Below are 23,564 nucleotides of genomic sequence, written 5' to 3' on the forward strand. Positions count from 1 at the left end.
ACATGGGTAAGAACTGTTAAACAATAATTTTCTGTGGAAGCTACTAAAAATATAAGACATTTGTCCTCAAAGCATCAAGGTAAGTCTAAAAGTCCATTTGTTTGGCATCTTTGAAAACGTAGAAAAACTTTTCAAAAGAAAAAAGACTCATTATAACTATTTCAGTTTACCAGTACTTCCCAAATGTGACACTCAAGATTTAAATACAGCATGGCTCTGGTAACATAATTACAGAATGAAAATAGCCCAATTCAGAAGTTCAGGAGAGAAGTCATGAATAAGAAAGATATGCTCTTTAGTCAAGTGATACTTCAGAGACATAAGTTAGTAATGAGCTTATATATAATATTCACATTTACCCACATGCATTATCATCAAAAATTGTATTACAGAAAGGCCAAGTATTTAAAGAAAGAAAACTGTAAAATGTTCCAGAAGGAATCCTTCAAACTGAACACAATGTAAAAAACTACACGTAAGTGAGACACTAAGGGCATATTCACATGCAGTTGTGATGTTAAAATAATAAAAACATACAGAAAAAAGATTTTTAAGACAAATGAGTTATATACCCAAATGTGTTTAAACTAGCAGATTTCAGAAAAAAGAAATCACATCTACTCAAGAAGCAAAATAAAAGAATATCAATTAAAACATAAAACAATGTGTCTTACGGTTTTTTCTATGTTTGGATTCTATCCTCTGCTCACGTTCTGCTTTCATCTGTTCAGCAGGAGTATCATCCACATAAGCCTTCCCTTCTTGAATTAGCTTCTCTGCATATTTCATTATAGTTTCAAAATGATCCGAAGTATAAGTAAATTGATCTGGTTTGATATGCAACATTGCAACATCTTCCAAGATAACCTGTAATAAGAAACCAAAATAACCACCAGTATATCTTTTGCATTTTTTCGTGCTTTTTCAACCCTTGATACTGCATTTAGGCAAATGTAATATAGACCATCAGTCTTATTTAGCCTGAAAATGGTTGTGGAAGTTACATGATATTAGATCAAAAAAGAAAAAAAAAGAGATAGATAACATTACATTAGCCTCCAAATTTCCATCTGAGAAAGCTGATCTCATGATGGAGTTTTATATTTACTTTGGAAAAGCTGGTCATCACTGGGAGAACTGACAATCATTTGCCCTCTCTTTGAATACACTGCCATACTTCTGAAAAAAGGTAAGAGGCTAGGAAACCTTCACATTTTTCAATACCTACTTAGTGTTTATTTCATTCACAAACGTAAGATTATATGACCAAAAAACCTGCCTCCAGTGACCAATTCATTTAATAAATTGGTATTATAGGAAAATATCTCATTCAGGTAAATTCTGTAACTTGGGAAAAGAAAAATAAATTTTAAGTTTTTTTGGTATGGGAGCTCGATATTTCTTGGCTTAGGTTTCAGACATGGAATATATAGATAAGGGAGAAAAAGCAGCTATGAGAACAAAATTTATTTTCATACCATGAAGGTATTAGGTAATCCTGTAACTGTAATGAACTTTTCTGACAAAGGGTCATCACTACACTTTTAATTACCTTCTCAAAATCTTCCTTTTCTTTTTCAGGATTTGTGTCATCAAATCTCATGATCAGTTTCCCTTTAAAGTTAACCTGGTAGTGCTGGTTCAGAAGAGCAGCTTTTGCATGCCCAATGTGTAAGTAACTAAAACAAAAACATTTCACAAAGAAACTCATTAACATGTTTTAACTAATTACTTAAACTTAACCTTTTTGAGGAGATGAGAACTAAACAAAAATCCTTCTAATTGGTACCCCAGTCATATTTTATTTTCTAACAAAAAGCACTGTGATCAAAAATCTGACCCTGACAGGAAGAAAAAAAAGACCATAGCATTCGTAAAACAATTATAAGAAACAACTTCATATGTAAAATCTCACAGAAGGGACAAGCTATTTACAATCATTGCAATCTTAAGGAGAATCTCCTTTTTCTTTTTATCAGGAAGAATCGTCACTTAAAGTAAAGCTGCCTCAAAATTGTTTCCAATGCTACCTTCCACTGTTTAATAAGATCTACTACCACTGAAAACTGGGTGCCCACCTAATGCCCACTGAAGAGAAGCTCCTCTGAGACTGTCACTGTCACTGTGATGGCTAAATGAAAGGAGCACATGAGAATTAGGAAGCCACAGAAAAGTCACTTTACTTCTCTAGGCTTCAGTTTTCTCAGATGCCAAAATAAAAGGTAATTTTTTAACTTTAATTTTTAAACTTTAATTTTAGGTTCAGGGGTACATGTGAAGGTTATGTAGGTAAGCTCATGTCACGGAGATTAAAAATAAAACAATTTTAGCTAAATAATCCCAAAGGTCTCTTGAGCACCAAACTCAATGAATCAGAATCTACAAAGAAACTGTTCTGCTGTTCCTATCAGCAGCTGACAACTGTAAGGAATAATATAGATCAGAGGCACTGTTAATAACATCACACATCAACACCATCCTCTTATCAAGTAGGTGAGTAAAAGAAAATATGTTATACCACTATGTTGAAATACAGTGGATTGGGCTGGAAACACGGCATGGAGCCAGGAAGTGTAATCAGCTCTCACCAACTTGTATTACTTTCAAATGATGATGGTAGCAGTTAAGACAGTTAAGACAGTTACCTAGTTTCACATGCAGTTTTGACCTCAGTTGACATCAATATGGGAGGAAGGAAAACTACAACCTCTTGAATATATTTATACCATTTTAAAATCAATCATTTCTTAAAAAGTCATTAGCATCCCAGATCAATGATTCAACTTTAAGAAGGGTTTATATGCAAAGATTATGCAAACACACACAATGCAACATATTTAGGGCTATTCAAAACTTTCTGCATGTAATAAAGGGCTGTACATGATATTGCAGATGAGATCTTAGACCAGAAAAGGGACACTAGGGAAAAACTAATAAAATCCCGAAAAAGCATGGAGTTTAATTAATAATATGTTACCCAGGGGCAGTGGATTAAGCCTGTAATCCCACCACATTGGGAGCCCAAGGCGGGTAGATCACCTGAGGTCAGGAGTTCCAGACCATCCAGCCTGATCAACATGATGACACCCATCTCTACTAAAATCACAAAAATTAGCCAGGCGTGGTGGCGCATGCCTGTAATCTCAGAAGGCTGAGGCAGGGAATCACTTGAACCCGGGAGGCGGAGGCTGCAGTGAGCCGAGATTGTGCCATTGCACTGCAGCCTGGGCAACAAGAGCGAAATTCCATCTTTAAAAATAAAATAGTAAGAATATAGTAATATTGGTTCACTAGTTGTGACAAAAGAACCACAGTAATGTAAGATGCTAATGTTAGGAAAAACTGAGTGCAGGGTACATGAGAATTTTCTGTACTGTTTTTGCAACCCTGTCAAATCTAAAACCAAGTTAAAAATGTATTAAAAATAGCCTGGCGCGGTGGCTCAAGCCTGTAATCCCAGCACTTTGGGAGGCCGAGGCAGGTGGATCACGAGGTCAAGAGATCGAGACCATCCTGGTCAACATGGTGAAACCCTGTCTCTACTAAAAATACTAAAAATTAGTTGGGCATGGTGGCGCGTGCCTGTAATCCCAGCTACTCAGGAGGCTGAGGCAGGAGAATTGCCTGAACCCAGGAGGCGGAGGTTGCAGTGAGCCGAGATCGCGCCATTGCACTCCAGACTGGGCAACAAGAGTGAAACTCTGTCTCAAAAAAAAAAAAAAAAGTATTAAAAATAAAATTAAATGAAGGGCCATAAGTTCCCAGGGAAGAAAAATACTGTGGTTTAGTTTTAACTGAGGGCATTGCACCCAATAACATGCCATAACCATTGTCAAGAAAATACTAACTAAATTACTACCTATTATTTTACAGTTAATACGCTTGGCTTTAAAACGCAGAAGTTAATTTAAGAAGGGTGATGAGGTCAAAACATGATTTCAAAAACGTTATTTCTAAATCCAAAATAATATGTGCAGGTCTAACAATTCCAAACCTCAAGAAAGCTAAGAGGACTATAAAATCATCAGTTGAAGAGTCAATCTATATCAGAATAGCTTAAAAAAAGAAAAAAAAATCATGCTGCATGAGTTAGCACTGATGCTGAATTGGGCTTCTGCCACATGTAAGAGATACATGTAGTATTTTTAATTATATGAACTCTAGAGCCACATGGTATAGGTTTGAGCTTGGCAAGTTACTAAAACATTGTATGAATCTGTTTCCGAAACCATTTGTAAAACAGAAATAACAACAAATAACAACAGTCCCATCTTTAGAAGGCTGCTGGTATGAAATAAGTTACTGTAAGTAAAGCATGTGTTGGCACCTGTACATAATAGGTACTATATATATGTTAGCTAAGAATAAAAATGAAAGGCAAAGCCAAGCCTTCTGGTCTTTCATTTAAGACAAAGAAATGCAAAAAAAGAAAAAATAGTAACTAAAGAAAAACTCTTCAACAATATAAGAAGAGATGATTAGCTGGGTGCAGTGGCTCACACCTGTAATCCCAGCCCTCTGGGAGGCCAAGGTGGGCAGATCACCTGAGATCGGGAGTTTGAGATCAGCCTGACCAACATAGAGAAACCCCATCTCTATTAAAAATACAAAATTAGCCAGGCTTGGTGGCGCATGCCTGTAATCCTGGCTACTTGGGAGGCTGAGACGAGAGAATCACTTGAACCCAGGAGGCAGAGGTTGTGATGAGCTGAGATCGTACCATCGTACTTCAGCCTGGGCAACAAGAGCAAAACTCTGTCTCAAAAAAAAAAAAAAAAAAAGAAGAGATGATCAAAATTATGTGCAGTAAGAGAAACTAAATACTGATTCATATTCCAAATCCCAAAACTGTCTCATGAGCAGTCTCTAAAACCGACATAATGTACAAGTAAATATATTTTATACTGTAAATATAGAAACATGGGGAACTCACTATTCCAAGAAGTGACAGTGACACAAAATATAAAAAGATTCAAAAAAGACAAATGTTCAAATGGCACAGCTATAAATGGCCACTGCCAAAAAAAGGTGGCTTTGATAGACAATTAAGGTCACTATCCAAAAGGATAATCATGACCACTCATACCAAGTACACGAAAGCAGAATACTGGATGGTAGGAACAACAAGATGTCTACAGGTATCAAACCATGTAAAGTAAGTATTATTTATGACTGAATCCACTTAGTCAATTACCAATCAATCATTTAATGATCAAGTCTGTGAATTTTCCAGTCATCACTTCTGTTTCATCTCCTTCTATCTACCCTTTATTTCACCTCCTAAATCAGCAAACATAGAAAAGCAGAGAGAAAATGTGAAATTCTAGAAGTAATTTTACTGTTAATTACGCTTATGAAATAGTTTGTGAAGAACTATTAAATACATAGTTAAAAGAAAATTGTTTCTATATCTTCTAGTTTCCACTGTGTACTACAGAAGGATGAGAACTTCGTTATGGCAATAGAATACAAAATTTGAAAAAATTAAAATTTGGAAATCTTAAACTAGGAAAAAATAATCACCTCACTTACAAAATATAGCAGATCACTTTCCTAATGGTTTATTTTCTAAGTGAGACTAACTGCTTTAATAAGACGTATTTTATTATAGTAATATAATTGGAAGGACACTATTATAAAGCTTGTCCAATGTGTTTCAAACAGGATGACAGGTGTGCAAAGACAAAGACTCCCTTGGTCTTGGGGAATGGCGGACAAGGCCTGAAGCAGCCCCAGCCAGGTGACCACCATACAGAAGTCTTTTTCCCTAATAAGCTATTCAAATACTACTTTCCATAGGTGCCAAGAGATAAAGGCAATGGGAAACCTAATGGAAAGACAGGAATAGAAACAGGCTTTTCAGGATTTCCGTTCATTTATTTGGAGGAAAAAAATAAAAACAATGCTATTATAACTTCAACTGCTAATTAAAAGGATGGTTCAGGGTATAAATACAAATCCAATTAAATGAAAGCCCAAAAGTCTAAAAATAAAAATGAAATTTAAGGTTTTTTATTTATGGATATTTTGTTAATTACATTTAAAGTTCTGTCAGGATAAAATTAAAATGTCTCTTTTATTATGCTCACAAACTAAAACTACAAATTAAATCAACATTAACTATTAGTAATGGAAAAACTATTAAGATGTTTAGAAGTTTAACTCCCACAATTAAAATCTTATGTTCTTCTATATCATTAACCTATTCATACATTAAGTATTTAATCACTGTTTTAAAGCTTTCCCACTAAATATATTCAATTATAAATGTGAGTTACATTTTCTTACCCACTAGCCTCTGGAGGAAATCTGACAGTAACCTTTCCCATCTCTGCACCTGGAAGCTCAACAAATTTCCCAACATCTTGCTTTTTCTCAGGTGCCTGAAAGACACAATCACCATCACAACAAAAAGTCATATGGTTAAATGTCTGAGAACACACTCATCCAACAGATGTGCCAGGCACCACACTGGTTGTGAAAAACACAACGACTAGATCATCATCCCTGCACTTGAGGATGCAAAATCTGGTTAAGAATAAAAATAAAATCAAATGCCAGTAATAGAGATATGTTCAGGGTGCTGTTCGAGCACTCAGTTGAATTAATCAGCAATATTGAGGTGTATAAGGAAAAGCTTAAAAGGAGTTAAGAACCAAGCTGGACCTCAAAGAATAAGTTGAAATGTATCATATGGAGAGTATATGGGAAGCTGGACACAGTGGCTCACGCCCATAATCCTGGCACTTTGGGAGGCTAAGGAGAGCAGATCATCTGAAGTCAGGAGTTCAAGGCCAGCCTGGCTAACACAGTGAAACCCTATCTCTACTAAAAATACAAAACTTAGCCAGGCATGGAGGCGTGTGCCTGCAGTCCCAGCTACTCAGGAGGCTGAGGCAAGAGAATCACTTGAACCTGGGAGGTGGAGGTTGCAGTGAGTCAAGATCATGCCACTATACTCCAGCCTGGGTGACAAGCGCAAAACTCTGTCTCAAAAAAAAAAAAAAAAAAAGAGTATATGGGGTATTCATTCTAAGTAAATAGATAACAGTAAGGCACAAAGGCAAAAGAAGGTAGTTCAATGTTCACGAAAAACTAGGGATGCATATTGGGTGAGTAGGCAAGAAAGCTGAAATAGATTGTTAAAAACAGAGGACCTTTTAAGCTTGGCTTTTAAGTTTCAGGTAATGGGGAGTCAGGCCTCAGGAGTAGGTTATAGGACCATAGATTTGTGTTTTCCAAAGTGATACCCTGAACTAAAGAAAGGAGACAAAAAAAAAGTTCAGTTATGAGGTTACGGTATTAAACCAAGCAAGGGATAAGTAGGCCTCAACAAAGCGCAACAGCACTGAAGGTGGACAGATAACAAATCTCCACACATAAGAGTAACAAGACTGGCTGAGTAAATGTGAAAAACAGTGAAGGATGAATAAAGATTTGTAGTCAAAACAACTAAGTGGACTGTGCTATCTTGATTCAAGTAGACAGTAGTTTTCCAATTTTACTACATTAGAAAACCTTCATTAAATCAAAACTTTACTACACACTCCTAAAATGTGAAACAGATCAAAGTAGGGGAACTCATGCAGAGAAAAGGACCTTTCCTACTGTACACTATGTCACATTTTCCTATAGAATCAACGAAAAAGTGCTGCAGAATCCCAGAACTCCATGCTCAATGGTTCAAAAACCAGGAGACTTGGATGGAAAAAAAGACTGTAAAGGTATAAAATTATGAGGTTTGATTTATATGGATTTTGGATTGTGTAAGGGTTATACACTGGCTGATCAAAATCTTTAGCTATATAAAGATTAGGGCTTTATATAGCTGAACAATTAAAAGTCAAACCAAGACATAAAAATGTCAGATTCTTGCAAGAAGATTAAAAGAAAATAAACTTTATGAGTAGGAATAATTTTCTTTCCAGACCTAGGGCCTCAGACAGACTGAAAGTCATTTTTTTTTTTTTTAAGAAAGATAAAAAGGCTTACCACTCTAGCTTTGGTTGTTGAAACATCCCACTGGGTACCTACTGACTGGAAGGCCTGCTGGGCTTCAAGAAAGCCAAACCAGCGTTTTACATGAACTGGAGCTTTGTTCTGTTTCAACTGTTCCTGCCATGCAGCATTTCCTATTAGCAAAGATAATTTTAAACTATTCAATAAATCTGCAGCTTCAAAAGCAAAGTTCCAGTTGTGATTAATTCAAGTAAATGAGATGGCTTAAAGTTGTGCTTATGGAGAAAATGGAATTTTAAATATCTGGGTATACATTGAAATGTTCTCTAATACAGTTAGCTCTCCATGCCCATGGGTTCCATAACCGTAGACTCAACCATCTGAAAAATACTCAAAGCTGGGCGTGGTGATTGCCTGGGACCAGGGGAGGGTGGATGATTACGAAAGGACATGAGGAACTTTTGGGGATGGTGAGTATATTTATTATCTTGATTGTAACCATAGTTCCACAGGGGTATACGTGTGTGTGTGTGTGTGTGTGTGTGTGTGTGTGTGTGTATGTCAAAATTTATCAAATTATACATTTTTTAATGTGCGGTTTTCTGTGTGTCAATTACATCTCATGAAAGTTGTTTTTGAAAAAACTGGCTTTCCAAGTTGGAAAGAGCATATTCTTGTTGCACACTGTTGTAGAAGAGGGAAGTGGCCGGGCGCGGTGGCTCAAGCCTGTAATCCCAGCACTTTGGGAGGCCGAGGCGGGTGGATCACGAGGTCGAGAAATCAAGACCATCCTGGTGAACATGGTGAAACCCTGTCTCTACTAAAAATACAAAAAATTAGCTGGGCATGGTGGCACGTGCCTGTAATCCCAGCTACTTAGGAGGCTGAGGCAGGAGAATTGCTTGAACCCAGGAGGCGGAGGTTGCGGTGAGCCGAGATCGCGCCATTGCACTCCAGCCTGGGTAACAAGAGCGAAACTCCGTCTCAAAAAAAAAAAAAAAAAAAAAAAAGAAGAGGGAAGTGACCTCTCAGGAAAACCACAACTTCACATCATCCCACTACCCTCAAACTCCCAGTCACACACTCACTGCGCAATAAAGACTTATTTCAAGTCAAAGACAAGTGTCTGGAGTAAAATAATGGCTGAAGTAGGAAAGGTGCTGACATAAATGAGATGGGGACTTCTTTAACAGGAACAAAATCAGCTCCAAAGGCAAAAAGAAAGTTGACACCAGAAAAAGACAGGGAATTCCTGTAACTGGATAGGAATAAAACAGCCAGGGTACTGTCTAAACATACATACACACACATATACACACATGCACACACACAGAAATATGTATGCTTCCTATCCAGCAAATACTAAATGATTAAAACAGTGCATTTTAAGAACAATTATTGATACCTTTTAGGGTTGCCCAAACACATAAATCTGCTAAGCTCAAGGAGTTTCCAACTAAGTATGTTCTCAGAGACAGGCAATGATTGAGCTCATTGATTGCAGAAGCAAAAGAATTACATGAAGATAATTTTGTAGCACTGAACTCCAACCAGTGATCAATCTGTGAACATAAAAGATAGAAAAAAAATGCACTCCAACATTTCAACTTAAAGAAAGACCATAAAAAAATTCTAGTTAACTGAAGCAACAGTATATGCGGCTTCCTAGACCTATGCTTTTCCTTTCTCAAATTATACAACTTATCATTATGTGAACTAAATTCTGGTTGTCTAAAATCTAAAATGGAACTTAAATAAATGCCACATTTTGCTGTTATTTTGCTATGCTTTCTGCATTTTTACAGGGGTGTAAAATGTTTTACAGGGGTGTTCTTTTCTTCAGAAAAGAACAAGAAAATAAGAATTTGAGAACTGGTGGCAGAAATAAGTAACCAACATGAATGAACCTAAGGGATGGTACCTGGCCAAACAGATTCATTAACTTGAAAAATGTAAAAGTAAATACTTAGAAACTGTTAAGAAATGCTGAGTGTATGGTAAAATTACATTGTTTGCTAAGAAGAACCATGGCACGGAAAACCCAGCTGGCAACCTCACCCAACTGGAAAACTGCTTGGGGCATTCTAAAGTAGCAGTGCAGTGTATGTATATTATACACTGGTTAAAACAATTCTTTAAGCATGGGACATGTGACCCTGCCCCTGCGGCTCCCTCATGGAGAATATTTTTTACTTTGTCCATGATCAGTGGGAAGCAGGCACCAGCTTCCTACCTTGTTTATCTTGGTTCTACGAGAAAACACAGAACACCTGTTTGTTAATAACAAACACCCGTTCAGAGAGACTAACTACGTGGGTCAGTCTGCTCAAGCCCTCAGCCAGGAATGCTGTCAGCCCCTGAGGCTCTGAGCTCGGATCGGCCCCCAGATAGTCCCACTTTCCTGTTCTATCTGGGTGTCTGCTTCTTAATTCCTTCAGCGCCACCTGAGTTGGGGGGTCTCTACAGCCAAGCTGGTCTTGGTAATAAACCATTCTTTGTACTTTGAATTTTATGAAGATTTAGGAAAGTTAGAGCAGAATACAAACAGGAAAAAAAAAGCAGTAACTAAAAAGCAGTACCAGCATCTACAGCATGACATTTCGGTCAATGACAGACTGCATATATGACAAAGGTCCCAGAAGATTATAGTTTCATGTTGTCTATGTTTAGATACACAAACACTTACTATATTACAACTGCCTGCTGTATTGAGTATTGTAACATGCTGGTATAGGTTTGTAGCCTAGAAGGAGTATAGCGTAGGTGTATAGCAGGCTACCCCATTTAGGTTTTTGTAGGTATACTCTATGATGTTGATAGAATGATGAAACTGCCTAAAAACACATTTCTCAGAATGCATCCTATTGTTAAGAGGCACATGATTGTATCAAAAGTTAATTTACTATTGCAGGCATATACTTAGAAAACAGGATCCAAACTAAGAAGTTACTCTGGTCAAACCTCTTAACTCTTCTAGGCCTGCTGCCTTATCCCTAAAGAAAGTTGGATTAGATGATTCATATAGCCCCATCTGCCTACGAAATGCTAGGAATCTCTGAAGACAAAGATAGCACTAAATGCTCCCAAAAGACCAGCTAGTAGGGGATTAAACATTCAAACTTAGGAGTTATAAAAAAGAATTTTTTGGTGACAAAAAAATAAGATGAGCATTCCGTACCTTGGTCTATATAATTAACACTGTTAATACCTTAAGTAGAATAGTTCATAAGCCAACAATAAATGAGGTTCCCATAAAAAACAGAAGCATAAGACAAAACACAAAATGAAATATTCGTTGCTTACCTCAGTATGTTCCATCAGATTAGAGCCATACAACCCAGCTGTAGTTGCAACTCTAGCCAAGTATCGAAGTATGGAATTCACATCTGTGAATATCACATTTCTAGAATATAAGCATGAAATAAAATATCGCTGCTGCTCTAGCAATTCCGTTTATGAAGAAACGTAAAAATGGAAACCTTATTATATTTACCATGTATTTTCTACTACAGTAAAAAAATAGATCTGCTAATTTGTTCCTTGTTTTTTTCCAGAGTTTTGCTCTTGTTGCCCAAGCTGCAATGCAACGAGGTGTAATCTTGGTTCACTGCAACTTCCACCTTCCAGGTTCAAGTGATTCTCCTGCCTCAGCCTCCAGAATAGCTGGGATTACAAGTGCCTATCACCACGACCGGCTAATTTTTTTGTATTTTTAGTAGAAACGGAGTTTCACCATGTTGGCCAGGCTGATCTCAAGCTCTTGACCTCAGGTGATCCACCTCCCAAAGTGCTGGGATTACAGGCATGAGCCACCATGCCCGGCTTGCTAATTTGTTCTTTACATGTCTATTCAGAGGGGCAAATATGAAAATATAACCGGGATACTGAGAATGACAGTGATTTAAAATAAATCAAGCCTTGCTGGGCATGGTGGCTAACACCTGAAATCCCAGCACTTTGCGAGGCCAAGTTGGGCGGGAGTTTGAGACCACCCTGGCTAATATGGTAAAACCCCATCTCTACTAAAAACACAAAAATTAGCCAGGTATAGTGGCATGCACCTGTGGTCCCAGCTACTCAGAAGGCTGAGGCACAAGAATTAGGCCGGGCGCGGTGGCTCAAGCCTGTAATCCCAGCACTTTGGGAGGCCGAGGCGGGTGGATCACGAGGTCAAGAGATCGAGACCATCCTGGTCAACTTGGTGAAACCCCGTCTCTACTAAAAATACAAAAAATTAGCTGGGCATGGTGGCGCGTGCCTGTAATCCCAGCTACTCAGGAGGCTGAGGCAGGAGAATTGCCTGAACCCGGGAGGCGGAGGTTGCGGTGAGCCGAGATCGCGCCATTGCACTCCAGCCTGGGTAACGAGAGGGAAACTCCATCTCAAAAAAAAAAAAAAAGAATTGCTGGAACCCAAGAGGCACACTCCCACCACACACACACTGTTGGTGGGAGTGTCAATTAGTGAAACCATTAATAATGCAAAAAGCAGTATGGCGATTTCTTAAAGAGCTAAAAACAGAGCTACTGAAGAGGGAGACCCAGGAATCTGAGATCAACTTCCCCTTTGACTATCACACTGCATTTCAATAGAAGAAAAGGCTGACCAACTGGCGCCTCCTGTTTCACCTTCCTGTAGGTGGCAGGCTTGGTCTTGGGGAAACTCTCCGAAGACACTGTTTCTACTTAAAACAAGATCAAACCCGAAACCTTTTCATATGTGAGTCCTAAAACTGTAAACCGGAACCCTTTCATATGTGATTCCTGAAACTGTAAACTGAAACCTTTTCACGTGAGTCCTAAAACTATGATGAAACCTTTTCATATGTGATTCCTGAAGCTGTAAACCGAAACCCTTTTCATATGTGATTTCTAAAGCTATAAACCTAAGATTCTTCCATGCGTAATATCTAAAGTATAAGCCTGTATAAAGGCAGAACCTTCCTTTGTTAGATGAGCTGAATTTGAACAGAATCATTCCTCAGCTCCTGGCTGTAATAAAAAACCCTTTCCTTTTCCCATTCAGTGTTCAGAAGCTCTGTTTCTCGCTGCTGATCCTGCTACACTACGATTCGACCCAGCAATCCCCATTACTGGCTGTACACTCAGAGGAATATAAACCATTCTACCATAAAGACACATGTATGCAAATACTGCAGCACTATTCACAATAACAGTGACATGGAATCAAACCTAAGTGCCCATCAGTGACAGTCTGGATAAAGAAAATGTGGTACATATGTACCATGGAATACTATGCAGCCATAAAAAAAAACAAGATCACATCTTTTGCAGGAACATGGATGGTGCTGGAGGCCATTATCTTTAGCAAACTAACACAGGAACAGAAAACCAAGTACTGCATGTTCTCACTTCTAAGTGGGAGCTTAATGATGAGAACACATGAACACAAAAAAGAGAACAGACACTGGGGCTTACTTGAGGGTGGATGTTAGGAGGAAGGAGAAGAGCAGAAAAAATAACTATTGGGTACTGGGCTTAGTTTTTGGGTGACAAAAAAATATGCAAAACAAACCCCCATGACACAAGTTTACCTACATAACAAACCTGCACATCTATCACTGAACCTAAAAGTTAAAAAAAAATGAATTATTTTAGCAATGAAACAAAAACATTGCAATCATAAAACAATAGGATACTAAACAAGTAGTATCCAGAATGTAAAAAAACAGAACACTCAGTTACTAAAAATATAATGGCCCAAACTGAAAACCTCAATAGAAAAATGGAAAAAAGCTGAGGAATTTCTCAGAAAGTAAAGAAAAAAAAATTGAACCTGGCATTTTGATGCATACCGGCTGTCCCAACTACTGGAGGGGCGTGGGCGGCTGGGGGACTGAGGCATGTATATTGCTTAAGCCCAGGAGTTGGAGGCTGTAGTGTGCTATAATTGCACCTGTGAGAATCTATTGCACTCCAGCCTCGACAGTATAGTGAGACCTCCATCTCTAAAAATAAAAATAAAGAGATGGGGCCAGGCGTGGTACCTCACGCCTGCAATCCCAGCACTCTGGGAGGCTGAGGCAGGCAGATCATGAGGAGATTGAGACCATCCTGGCCAACATGGTGAATCCCCGTCTCTACTAAAAATACAAAAATTATCTGGGCATGGTGGCACACACCTCTAATCCCATCTACTTGGAAGGCTGAGGCAGGAGAATCACTTGAACCAGGGAGTCAGAGGTTGCAGTGAGCTGAGATTGCACCGCTGCAACTCCAGCCTGGTGACACAGTGAAACTCTATCATAGAAAAAAGAAAAAGAAGAAAAAAAGAAAAACAGAAAACGGAGAGGAAAACACTTTTCAAAATTTTCAATTACCCAAACCAGGATTTCCAAGTTTGCACAACAGAAGAGGCAACCAAATGCCCAGCAGAACAGATGAAAAATAGACCCAAACTAAAGCATATTGTTGTAAAACTTGGGAATACGGACTCCTAAGGGAACATTCTTCCAAACTTCCTGAAGTCACGTAGAAAAGTTCAGAAAGGCCGGGTGAGGTGGCTCATGCCTGTAATCCCAGCGTTCTGGGATGCCGAGGCGGATGGATCACAAGGACAACAGATTGAGACCATCCTGGCCAACATGGTAACACCGCATCTCTACTAAAAATAAAAAAATTAGCTGGGCATGGTGGTACGCGCCTGTAGTCCCAGCTACTTGGGAGGCTGAAGCAGGAGAATCACTTGAACCCAAGAGGCAAAATTTGCAGTGAGCCGAGATTGTGTCACTGCACTCCCGACAGCAAGACTCTGTCTCAAAAAAAAAAAAAAAGTTCAGAAATCAGAAAAGTTTCAAAAGAAAATTACAAAGCAAACAAACAGCAATTATTCCATGGAAAATAACAGTTTACATGAAAAGCAACTATACAACGTGGCTCAGCAGTAAATAAAACTTACTCGTTCATTACAATGTAAATACAAAGAGATCAAACGAGAATTATAGTACAATTACACTGGGAGAGGGGGGAGATAAAGAGCAGAAGTTTACGAGTATGGGGTGACTGTGTATGTAGTGGCAACTGGGAAAAGTGTTTTAGCTTTATTTTTATTTATTTATTTTTTTGAAACAGTATCTCCCTCTATCGCCCATCCTGGAACGCAGTGATGCGATCTTGACTCACTGCAACCTCCATCTCCTGGGCTCAGGTGATCTACCCGCCTTAGTCTCACAAGTAGCTGGGGGTACAGCCACAAGCCACCACATCCAGCTAATTTTTGTATTTTTTTGTAGAGACCGGATTTTACTGTGTTGCCCAGGTTGGTCTCAAACTGCTCAGCTCAAGCAATCCATCCGCCTTGGCCTCCCAAAGTGCTAGGATTACAGGCATGAGCCACCGTGCCTGTCCCAGCTCTATCTTTCTTAGTGGAAAGATAGTGCCTAAAACTGGAAAAATAAGGAGAAACAATACTAGAATATACAAGACAGAGGTCAATACCAAAAGAATCAGCTCAGAAGACCAGGAGTTCTAGGTACAGTGGGCTATGATCATGCTGGCCTAGGCATCAGAGGGAGACCTGGTCTAAAAAATAAATAAATAAAATAAATAAAGTCTGTGGGAAGAGATGGCCAGGGGCAGACTTGTGTTACTTACAGTTAAAAGATTACAAGCTTGCTCTGCTTTTTACACACTGAGATTTGTGCCACGGATCATATCCAAACTACGGTGCAGTAAAATAAAAGCAGAGATCAAGCAGTAACAGGAGGCCTACGGTAAAGACCATCTGAGCTGGGCGCGGTGGCTCACGCCTGTAATCCTAGCACTTTGGGAGACCGAGGTGGGTGGATCACTCGAGGTCAGGAGTTCAAGACCAGCCTGGCCATCATGGTGAAATCCCATCTTTAAAAAAAGACCATCTGAGAGCACCCTATAACCACAGAACACTGCGGTGTGGTTGCACGGCAGAAAAAATTGCTTTGGTCCCACAACTCTTCCCAACAGAGTCTGTGTGAGGATCTAGTAAAGGGAGATTATGCAAAAGACTCGGGGAAGTAGTGCAACCTCTGCTCACAAGACTCGGGGAAGGTCTTTGCAGATGGGAGCTGGTAAGGCCAGAAGACTTTACAGGACAGAGATCACAGAACCCAACAGGCTCTGCCTATGTTCTCAGAAGATGGAGCAATTCCGATTGTTCTGTGTCCACAATGCTCGGGAGATAAAAAGCCCCTTGATGCACTGTGTATGGTCAGACCTCATGGTGCCTTATCTGCCGCACCTCTCTTGCCAAAACACCTGGATAGACAATGGGTAGTAAAATCTTGGTGCCCTCAGTTAGCTTTCTTAGGGGAACCACGTTTGCTATTGAACGCTGCAGACACATGCTCTTCCTCCGGCTATCTTCCTCCTCAACCCCCCTGCCCACAGCCTGCAAGATTAACAAGATAATCCACCTAATAAAAGCGCTTGGAGCCCAGAGCTCAGTGCCAACACAGATCACCAGCAAGTGCGCTCGCCCCCTGGACCCATGATGTAAAATTCTATTCTTGTGTCTTTGTCTTTATTTCTTTTCTCACTCCCTTGTCACTGCCAGGACACCAGTGAGACAGGTTGGGCTGGTTCCCAACAGTCAATCAGTACTGAAAATAAAGTACTGATGAAAACACTTACTCAGAAACACGAAGAATATTCTCTTTCCCTTCTTCAACAGAAATGCTGACATCATCTTTCACGTGTTCTACTGCCAGCAAAGCGCCTATAAATAATATGAAAAGATTTACTCTTTAAAAACAATGCAGTGTTTGTAACTTGAATCATAAAGCAATCAGGATGAGTCAACAAACCAATATTAAATTCTGTAAGAAGTGAACTTTTCTCAGTAGTCTGCAAACAGGAAGTATAGTCTTTTGTCTCAGAACAGCAACAAATCAGAATCCAGAATCCATTCACTAGCATAGCCAACTGGTTTTGAGTTTGCTCGGCTAGAGACACTGAAATTAATCTGTTCCTCCCTTCAGAGACAAAAAGAAATTAGTAGTGCTGGCCAGGCAAGGTGGCTCACACCTGTAATCCCAGCACTCTAGGAGGCCGAGGTGGGCGGATCACCTGAGGTTGGGTGTTCGAGACCAGCCAGACCAACATGGAGAAACCCCATCTCTACTAAAAACACAAAATGAGCCAGGCTTGGTGGTGCATGCCTGTAATCCCAACTACTCGAGAGGCTGAGGCAGGGGAATCGCTTGAACCCAGGAGGCGGAGGTTGCAGTGAGTCAAAGAACGCACCACTGCACTCCAGTCTGGGCGACAGAGCAAGACTACATATCAAAAAACAAAAAATTAAAACAAACAAACAAACAAAAAAAAGAGCAGAGTCGAGGTTGGAGGGGCTCCCACTGGCCAATCAGGGTGCTGACCATCAAAATAAATGAGATCAATTTTAGCATACCCATACAATGAAATCGCATCCAGCAAATAAAAAAGTGAACTACTGTTATAGACAAAAAGATATATGAATTTCCTATTATCCTAGGCACATATGAGAATATAAGAATACATATGATTCCATGTATATAAAATTATAGAAAAAGCAAAACAAGAGTGACAAAAAGAAGAGTAGCTACCAGGTGCCAGGGATATGGAAAGGAGTGACTGCAAAGGAGTATGAGAGAATTTTCTGAAGTAATGGAAATATTCTGTATGACTGTGGTGTAGATTACACTGTATACATAAAATAAAAAATAATTTAAATAGAAAATGAAAGCCGGGCGTGGTGGCTCAAGCCTGTAATCACAGCACTTTGGGAGGCTGAGGCGGGTGGATCACGAGGTCAAGAGATCAAGACCAACCTGGTCAACATGGTGAAACCCCGTCTCTACTAAAAATACAAAAAATTAGCTGGGCATGGTGGCACGTGCCTGTAATCCCAGCTACTCAGGAGGCTGAGGCAGGAGAATTGCCTGAACCCAGGAGGCGGAGGTTGTGGTGAGCCGAGATCGCACCATTGCACTCCAGCCTGGGTAACAAGAGCGAAACTCCGTCTCAAAAAAAAAAAAAAAAAAAAAATGAAAATAATACAGATTGCAAGTTCTTGAGTATATTTTGCTTTGAGTTTTTTTCTTCAGACAGAGTCTCACTCTGTCACCCAGGCTGGAGTGCAGTGGTGTGACCTTGGCTCACTGCAACCTCCGCCTCCTGGGTTCAAGCGAATTCTTGGATTCTCCTGCCTTAGTCTCCCAAGTAGCTGGGATTAAAGTTCTAATTTTTGTATTGTTAGTAGAGATGGGGTTTCATCATGTTGGTCAGGCTGGTCTGGAATTCTTTACCTTGTGATCTGCTCACTTCAGCCTCCCAAAGTGCTAGGATTACAGGCGTGAGCCACTGTGCCCGGCCAACTTTTTTTTAATGCTAGAAAGAGAAAGCTCTTCGCACAAAAATATGCCAACTAATACATATAGAAGAAATAGTAGAATTGGAAAGTCACTATTTGGCAAGCATCATAATAATCAAGTTAGGCAGGAAGCATCAATGGATACTGAAACTAGTAGCTGAAGGTCTGATGCAAAGTGGAAAGCTGACATGATTCCAAAGTATCTCCTCATTAAAATCAAGGTTAGAATCATCAGTAATGGGAAAATTAATGTACCAACTGATGGGCTACAGTGAAGAACAAGGAAAAACTATGCTATTACTGCCAAAGACACACCAGGAAATATCAGACAACTTAAGGGATATTCTTCAGGTTAAGTGGCCTGTAATCTTCAGAAAGGTCAAAGCTATGAAAGCCAAGGTAAGACTAGTAAAAATTCCAGACTGAAAGAAACTGGAGAGAGGTGACATATAGATGCAAACAAAGCATAACCTAGGATTTTGATCCCAACACTATGGAGGGTATTGTGGAACAATTAGTGGTAGAATAAGGATGGGGTCTGTGCGTTAGATGGAAGCACTCTATGCATGTGCATTTCCTGATTTGGGGCCTTGTGTGAGATCATGTGGAGTTTCGAAGTTTGTTGAGGATGTACACTGGAATTCTGTTGGGGTACTGAAGCCTCATATGTAAAGTTGCTCTTGGGTGGTGGGGGGGAAGGTCTTTGTTCTAGTCTTGAATCTTTAAGTTTGAAATTAACATTAAATACATAACATGATGAATGCATATAAAATAACAAAATTCTAGCAGTGCAACCTATTTTTTAAAAAAGTTTCATCTAGGCCAGTCGCAGTGGCTCAAGTCTGTAATCCCAGCACTTTGAGAGGCCAAGGTGGGTGGATCACGAGGTCAAGAGATCGAGACCATCCTGCTCAACATGGTGAAACACCGTCTCTACCAAAAAAAAATACAAAAAATTAGCTGGGCATGGTGGCACGTGCCTGTAATCCCAGCTACTCAGGAGGCTGAGGCAGGAGAATTGCCTGAACCCAGGAGGCGGAGGTTGCGGTGAGCTGAGATCGCACCATTGCACTCCAGCCTGGGTAACAAGAGCGAGACTTGTCTCCAAAAAAAAAAAAAAAAAAAAGTTTCATCTAATTGTATTATTTAAAGATAAAATGTGATTGAACAACTGGGAATAACTAAATCAAAAATTAAAAAGAAGGGGAAGGAGCAATTAGAAAAATAATATATTTGATAATTGGCATACAGTTCAAAACGACAAACCTAAGAGTTTCATAGAATACCGGCAGAATTCTGAGTTCTGTAATACACTACAGAAACAGGTCACCTTTAGGTTTTCTAAGTAACAAAAGATGTATCAGGAGGCTGGGCATGGTGGCTCACACCTGTAGTCCTGGCACTTTGGGACGCCAAGGCGGGGAGACTGTTTGAGGTCAGGAGCTTGAGACCAGCCTAGCCAACATGGTGAAACATTGTCTCTACTAAAAAATACAAAAATTAGGCAGTGCGAGCTCAGATGCTTCAGGTGGCTGAGAACAAGAATCGCTTGATCCTGGGAGGCAGAGGTTGCAATGAGCTCAGTCTCATAAAAAAAACCCAAAAACAAAAAAAACAGGAACTTTAACTACAGTCTCATTTAACTCTGGCAACCAATCCTATGTGGAAGACATTATTCTCCCTTTCTTAAACAAGGAAACTACGGGAGAAAGTAAAGAAACCTGTCAAGGTTTCACAATTAATAAGTGGCAGCTGGGATTGGACTGGGGACTGCAGGAACCAAATGTCTTTGCTTTCAAGCATGAGGGCACTCTAGTGCCTTTCCAGCCCAAGAATCAAACCCATTTCGTTTAGAGTTCATTGATTTGTTGTGCAGCTGGTCCACAATTACTGGAACCAAAATGCCGAAACACCATCTTTTAAATATTTTAAATGGCTATTAAGTTATATTTTTGTTCAACAGCCTTAAAACATCACCAAAGTTGAGAACATAATGAATAATTTCATCAGCCCCACGTGGCCAATTGTATATAACGGTATGGGCTTCTTGAACATTAGAAAGTACTGTGTGTCTACTATCATACATACACATTAACAAATATTAGGTGAGGGGCCAGGCCTGGTGGCTCATGCCTGCAATCCCCACACTTTGGGAGGCCGAGGCAGGAGGATCACAAGATCAGGAGTTCAAGACCAGCCTGGCCAATATGGTAAAACCCCGTCTCTTCTAAAAATACAAAAAAGCTGGGCGTGGTGGCGGGCGCCTGTAATCCTAGCTACTCAGGAGGCTGGGGCAGGAGACTCATTTAAACGCGGAAGGCGGAAGTTGCAGTGAGCCAAGATCGCACCATGGCACTCCAGTCTGAAAGACTCCGTCTTTTAAAAAAAAAAAAAAGGCAGGCCGGATATCATGGCTCACGCCGGTAATCCTAATACTTTGGGATGCCAAGGCAGGTTGGCTTGAGCCCAGGAGTTAGAGACCAGCCTGGGCAACAGAGTGAAACGCCATCTTTCCAAACACACACACACACACACACACACACACACACACACACACACACACAAATTAGCCAGGCGTGGTGGCAAGCACCTGTGGCCAGCTCTTTGGGATGCTGAGGTGGGGGGAATCACTGGAGCCCGGAGTTCGAGGCTGCAGTGAGCCTTAATTGCACCACTGCACTCCAGCTTGGACGACACAGCAAGACCCCGACTCTCAAAAGAAAAAAAAAAAAAAAAAAATCAACTACCCAAGTTCTTCTGTGTAATTTGCCAAAGTAATGACAAAGCAGAAATTCTAAACAATTTACCAATAATAACCTTGGTCATGTCAAAAAAAATAACTCCAAACCGAACTTAAGATGTTTCAGGAAGGTGACAGGTCCAATGTTTATTCTGAAATTTACTACATATCCACAGGGTGTAGTAAAAGCAACCGCATCCGTCTGCAGTATACCTGGGTGTTTTCCCCAATTACCCTGCCACCTTTAATTAAAAATAAATGCAGCGTCAGTTGAAATCATAAATGCTAACACGTTTGTCTGGCTTGTTTCTTCTCAACTCCATAAAACCTAAGGAAAAGTTGACTCAAGTGAACTGAGAATTTCTCCCGAAAGGAGAGGACAAGAAAGGAGGTAAGACAAGGAGAGTTAGAGGGAAAAATGCTAAAAGAGAAGCGAAGATAATTGGATTTTAAGTTTTAAAATGTTATTTCCAAGAGCAGCTCTCGGTCTCCGGAGAAAAAACGGAGAGATGAGTTGACTGGGAGTTCATCCCCCTGCAAAGGTCCAAAGCGGAGTCTCGTGTTGCCTAGCCCAGGCTCACGCCGTGCCTCCCTCCACGCCCAGGAAAACCATCTTCAGAAGCAGATGCACCTGCCGAGGACAAGGGAGCGTGGGGCGTGGGGCGCGGAGCGTCCTCCACGCACAATACTGGGCCGAAGGGCAGGCCCAACCTCCCAGATGGTGACCACCACTGCGCCCAGGCGGGGCGCAGCGCGACCTTCCTCGCCCCACACCCTCCCTGGCTGATGCAACCCACACAGGTCATTGGCCTCGGCCCCTTACCCAGGGGAGGGTCTCCTGAATTCACGGTCAGGCAGAGCGTCGCCATCTCCACTGGTCCGCGGGTCTACTTATCAGTCCGCCTGGCTGGTGCCAGAACCAGGCAGAACCCGGCGAAAGCAAGAAGATGCAACGTGTGCGCGCAACCGACGCAGCCGCAGCCTTCGCTCCGCCCCTGCGCCGCAGCTTCTGCGTCACCGCGTACGCCGCGATGCATCATGGTCGAGCGCCGTCTTCGTCCCCGCCCGCAGGCTCCAGGGCCTGTCACCCCAGCTTTGGCCGCCAGTGTTGGAACAGCCCACGTGGCCTTCTGTGCTGCGGTGGGACACGGGCTGAAGTGGATGGGACTGTACGACACTCCGTAAAGTCAGCAGGTTGTAAAACCATCTTTAAGGTAGGGTGGACGTTTATGTAAAGCACCAGAAAGCATGCACTGGTCTGTATGTAAACATACAAAAGAAAAGTCTTGGAAGCAAACACACGATAGCCGTGGTTACGTTGGGAATGGGAGAAGTTTTTCTGGTTTTCTTTTCTTTTTTCTTTCTTTTTTGTATTCCCCCCTTCCTCTTTCATTTTTCAAAAGAAGAACGTATTTTCTTTTTTTTTTTTTTTTTTTTTTTTTTTTTTGAGACGGAGTTTCGCTCTTGTTACCCAGGCTGGAGTGCAATGGCGCGATCTCGGCTCACCGCAACCTCCGCCTCCTGGGTTCAGGCAATTCTCCTGCCTCAGCCTCCTGAGTAGCTGGGATTACAGGCATGCGCCACCATGCCCAGCTAATTTTTTTTTTTTTGGATTTTTTAGTAGAGACGGGGTTTCACCATGTTGACTAGGATGGTCTCGATCTCTTGACCTTGTGATCCACCCGCCTCGGCCTCCCAAAGTGCTAGGATTACAGGCTTGAGCCACCGCGCCCGGCCAGAAGAACGTATTTTCAAGAGTTATTTGCATATTTGAAAATAATGGTTGGCCGGGCGCGGTGGCTCAGCCTGTAATCCCAGCACTTTGGGAGGCCGAGGCGGGTGGATCACGAGGTCGAGAGATCAAGACCATCCTGGTCAACAGAGTGAAACCCCGTCTCTACTAAAAATACAAAAAACTAGCTGGGTATGGTGGTGCGTGCCTGTAATCCCAGCTACTCAGGAGGCTGAGGCAGGAGAATTGCTTGAGCCCAGGAGGCGGAGGTTGCGGTGAGCCGAGATCGCGCCATTGCACTCCAGCCTGGGTAACGAGAGCGAAACTCCGTCTCAAAAAAAAAAAAAAAAAAAAAAGAAAAAGAAAATAATGGTTAAAGGAAATACAAAAGGTTCTTTAAAAATCATTGCAGCTGGGTGCGGTGGCGCGCTCCTGTAGTGCCAGCTACTCAGAAGGCTGAGGTGGGATCGCTTGAGCCCAGGAGGATGGGGCTATTGTGGACTCGCCTGTGAGCAGCCACTACCCTCCAGCCTGGCCTACACAGGGAAAGACCTGATCTCAAAAACAAAATCAAAAAACCTACCACGCTACCCTCAGTCATGGAGGCCTCAAGTGTTTAAGAGTGTCATCTGATTGTCTCTTTCAAATCCTTTGTGACGGACGTGCGTGCAGGAGCTCCAGGGACCCGCCAAGGTGTATTACACAGATTCGTGTGTGTGAGCTGCACGCACACTTCAAGGGCTGGTGTTAAGTTTGGGGTGGCAGGGGTTGATTCCAAGAACCATGTCA

General features: G+C 41.1%; 1 protein-coding gene across 2 annotated transcripts in view; it reads right to left on the reverse strand.

The window, feature by feature from the left end:
• The window catches only part of EPRS1 (glutamyl-prolyl-tRNA synthetase 1), an 80,213-nt gene extending 58,168 nt beyond the window's left edge, over nt 1-22,045 (reverse strand). For both annotated transcript variants that reach the window (XM_003930338.4, XM_010340935.3), the window contains exons 1-8: nt 21,867-22,045; nt 16,587-16,671; nt 11,263-11,362; nt 9,365-9,521; nt 7,993-8,132; nt 6,289-6,383; nt 1,553-1,679; nt 675-867 (exon numbers count right to left, since the gene is read on the reverse strand). In XM_003930338.4, the coding sequence (XP_003930387.3) occupies nt 675-867; nt 1,553-1,679; nt 6,289-6,383; nt 7,993-8,132; nt 9,365-9,521; nt 11,263-11,362; nt 16,587-16,671; nt 21,867-21,912 (943 nt within the window). In that variant the 5' untranslated portion in view covers nt 21,913-22,045. The remainder of the gene's footprint in view (nt 1-674; nt 868-1,552; nt 1,680-6,288; nt 6,384-7,992; nt 8,133-9,364; nt 9,522-11,262; nt 11,363-16,586; nt 16,672-21,866) is intronic.
• Between the last annotated feature and the right edge of the window lie 1,519 nt (nt 22,046-23,564).

The sequence above is a fragment of the Saimiri boliviensis genome, chromosome 14, assembly GCF_048565385.1.
Source record: "Saimiri boliviensis isolate mSaiBol1 chromosome 14, mSaiBol1.pri, whole genome shotgun sequence".
Classification (NCBI taxonomy): Eukaryota; Metazoa; Chordata; class Mammalia; order Primates; family Cebidae; genus Saimiri; species Saimiri boliviensis.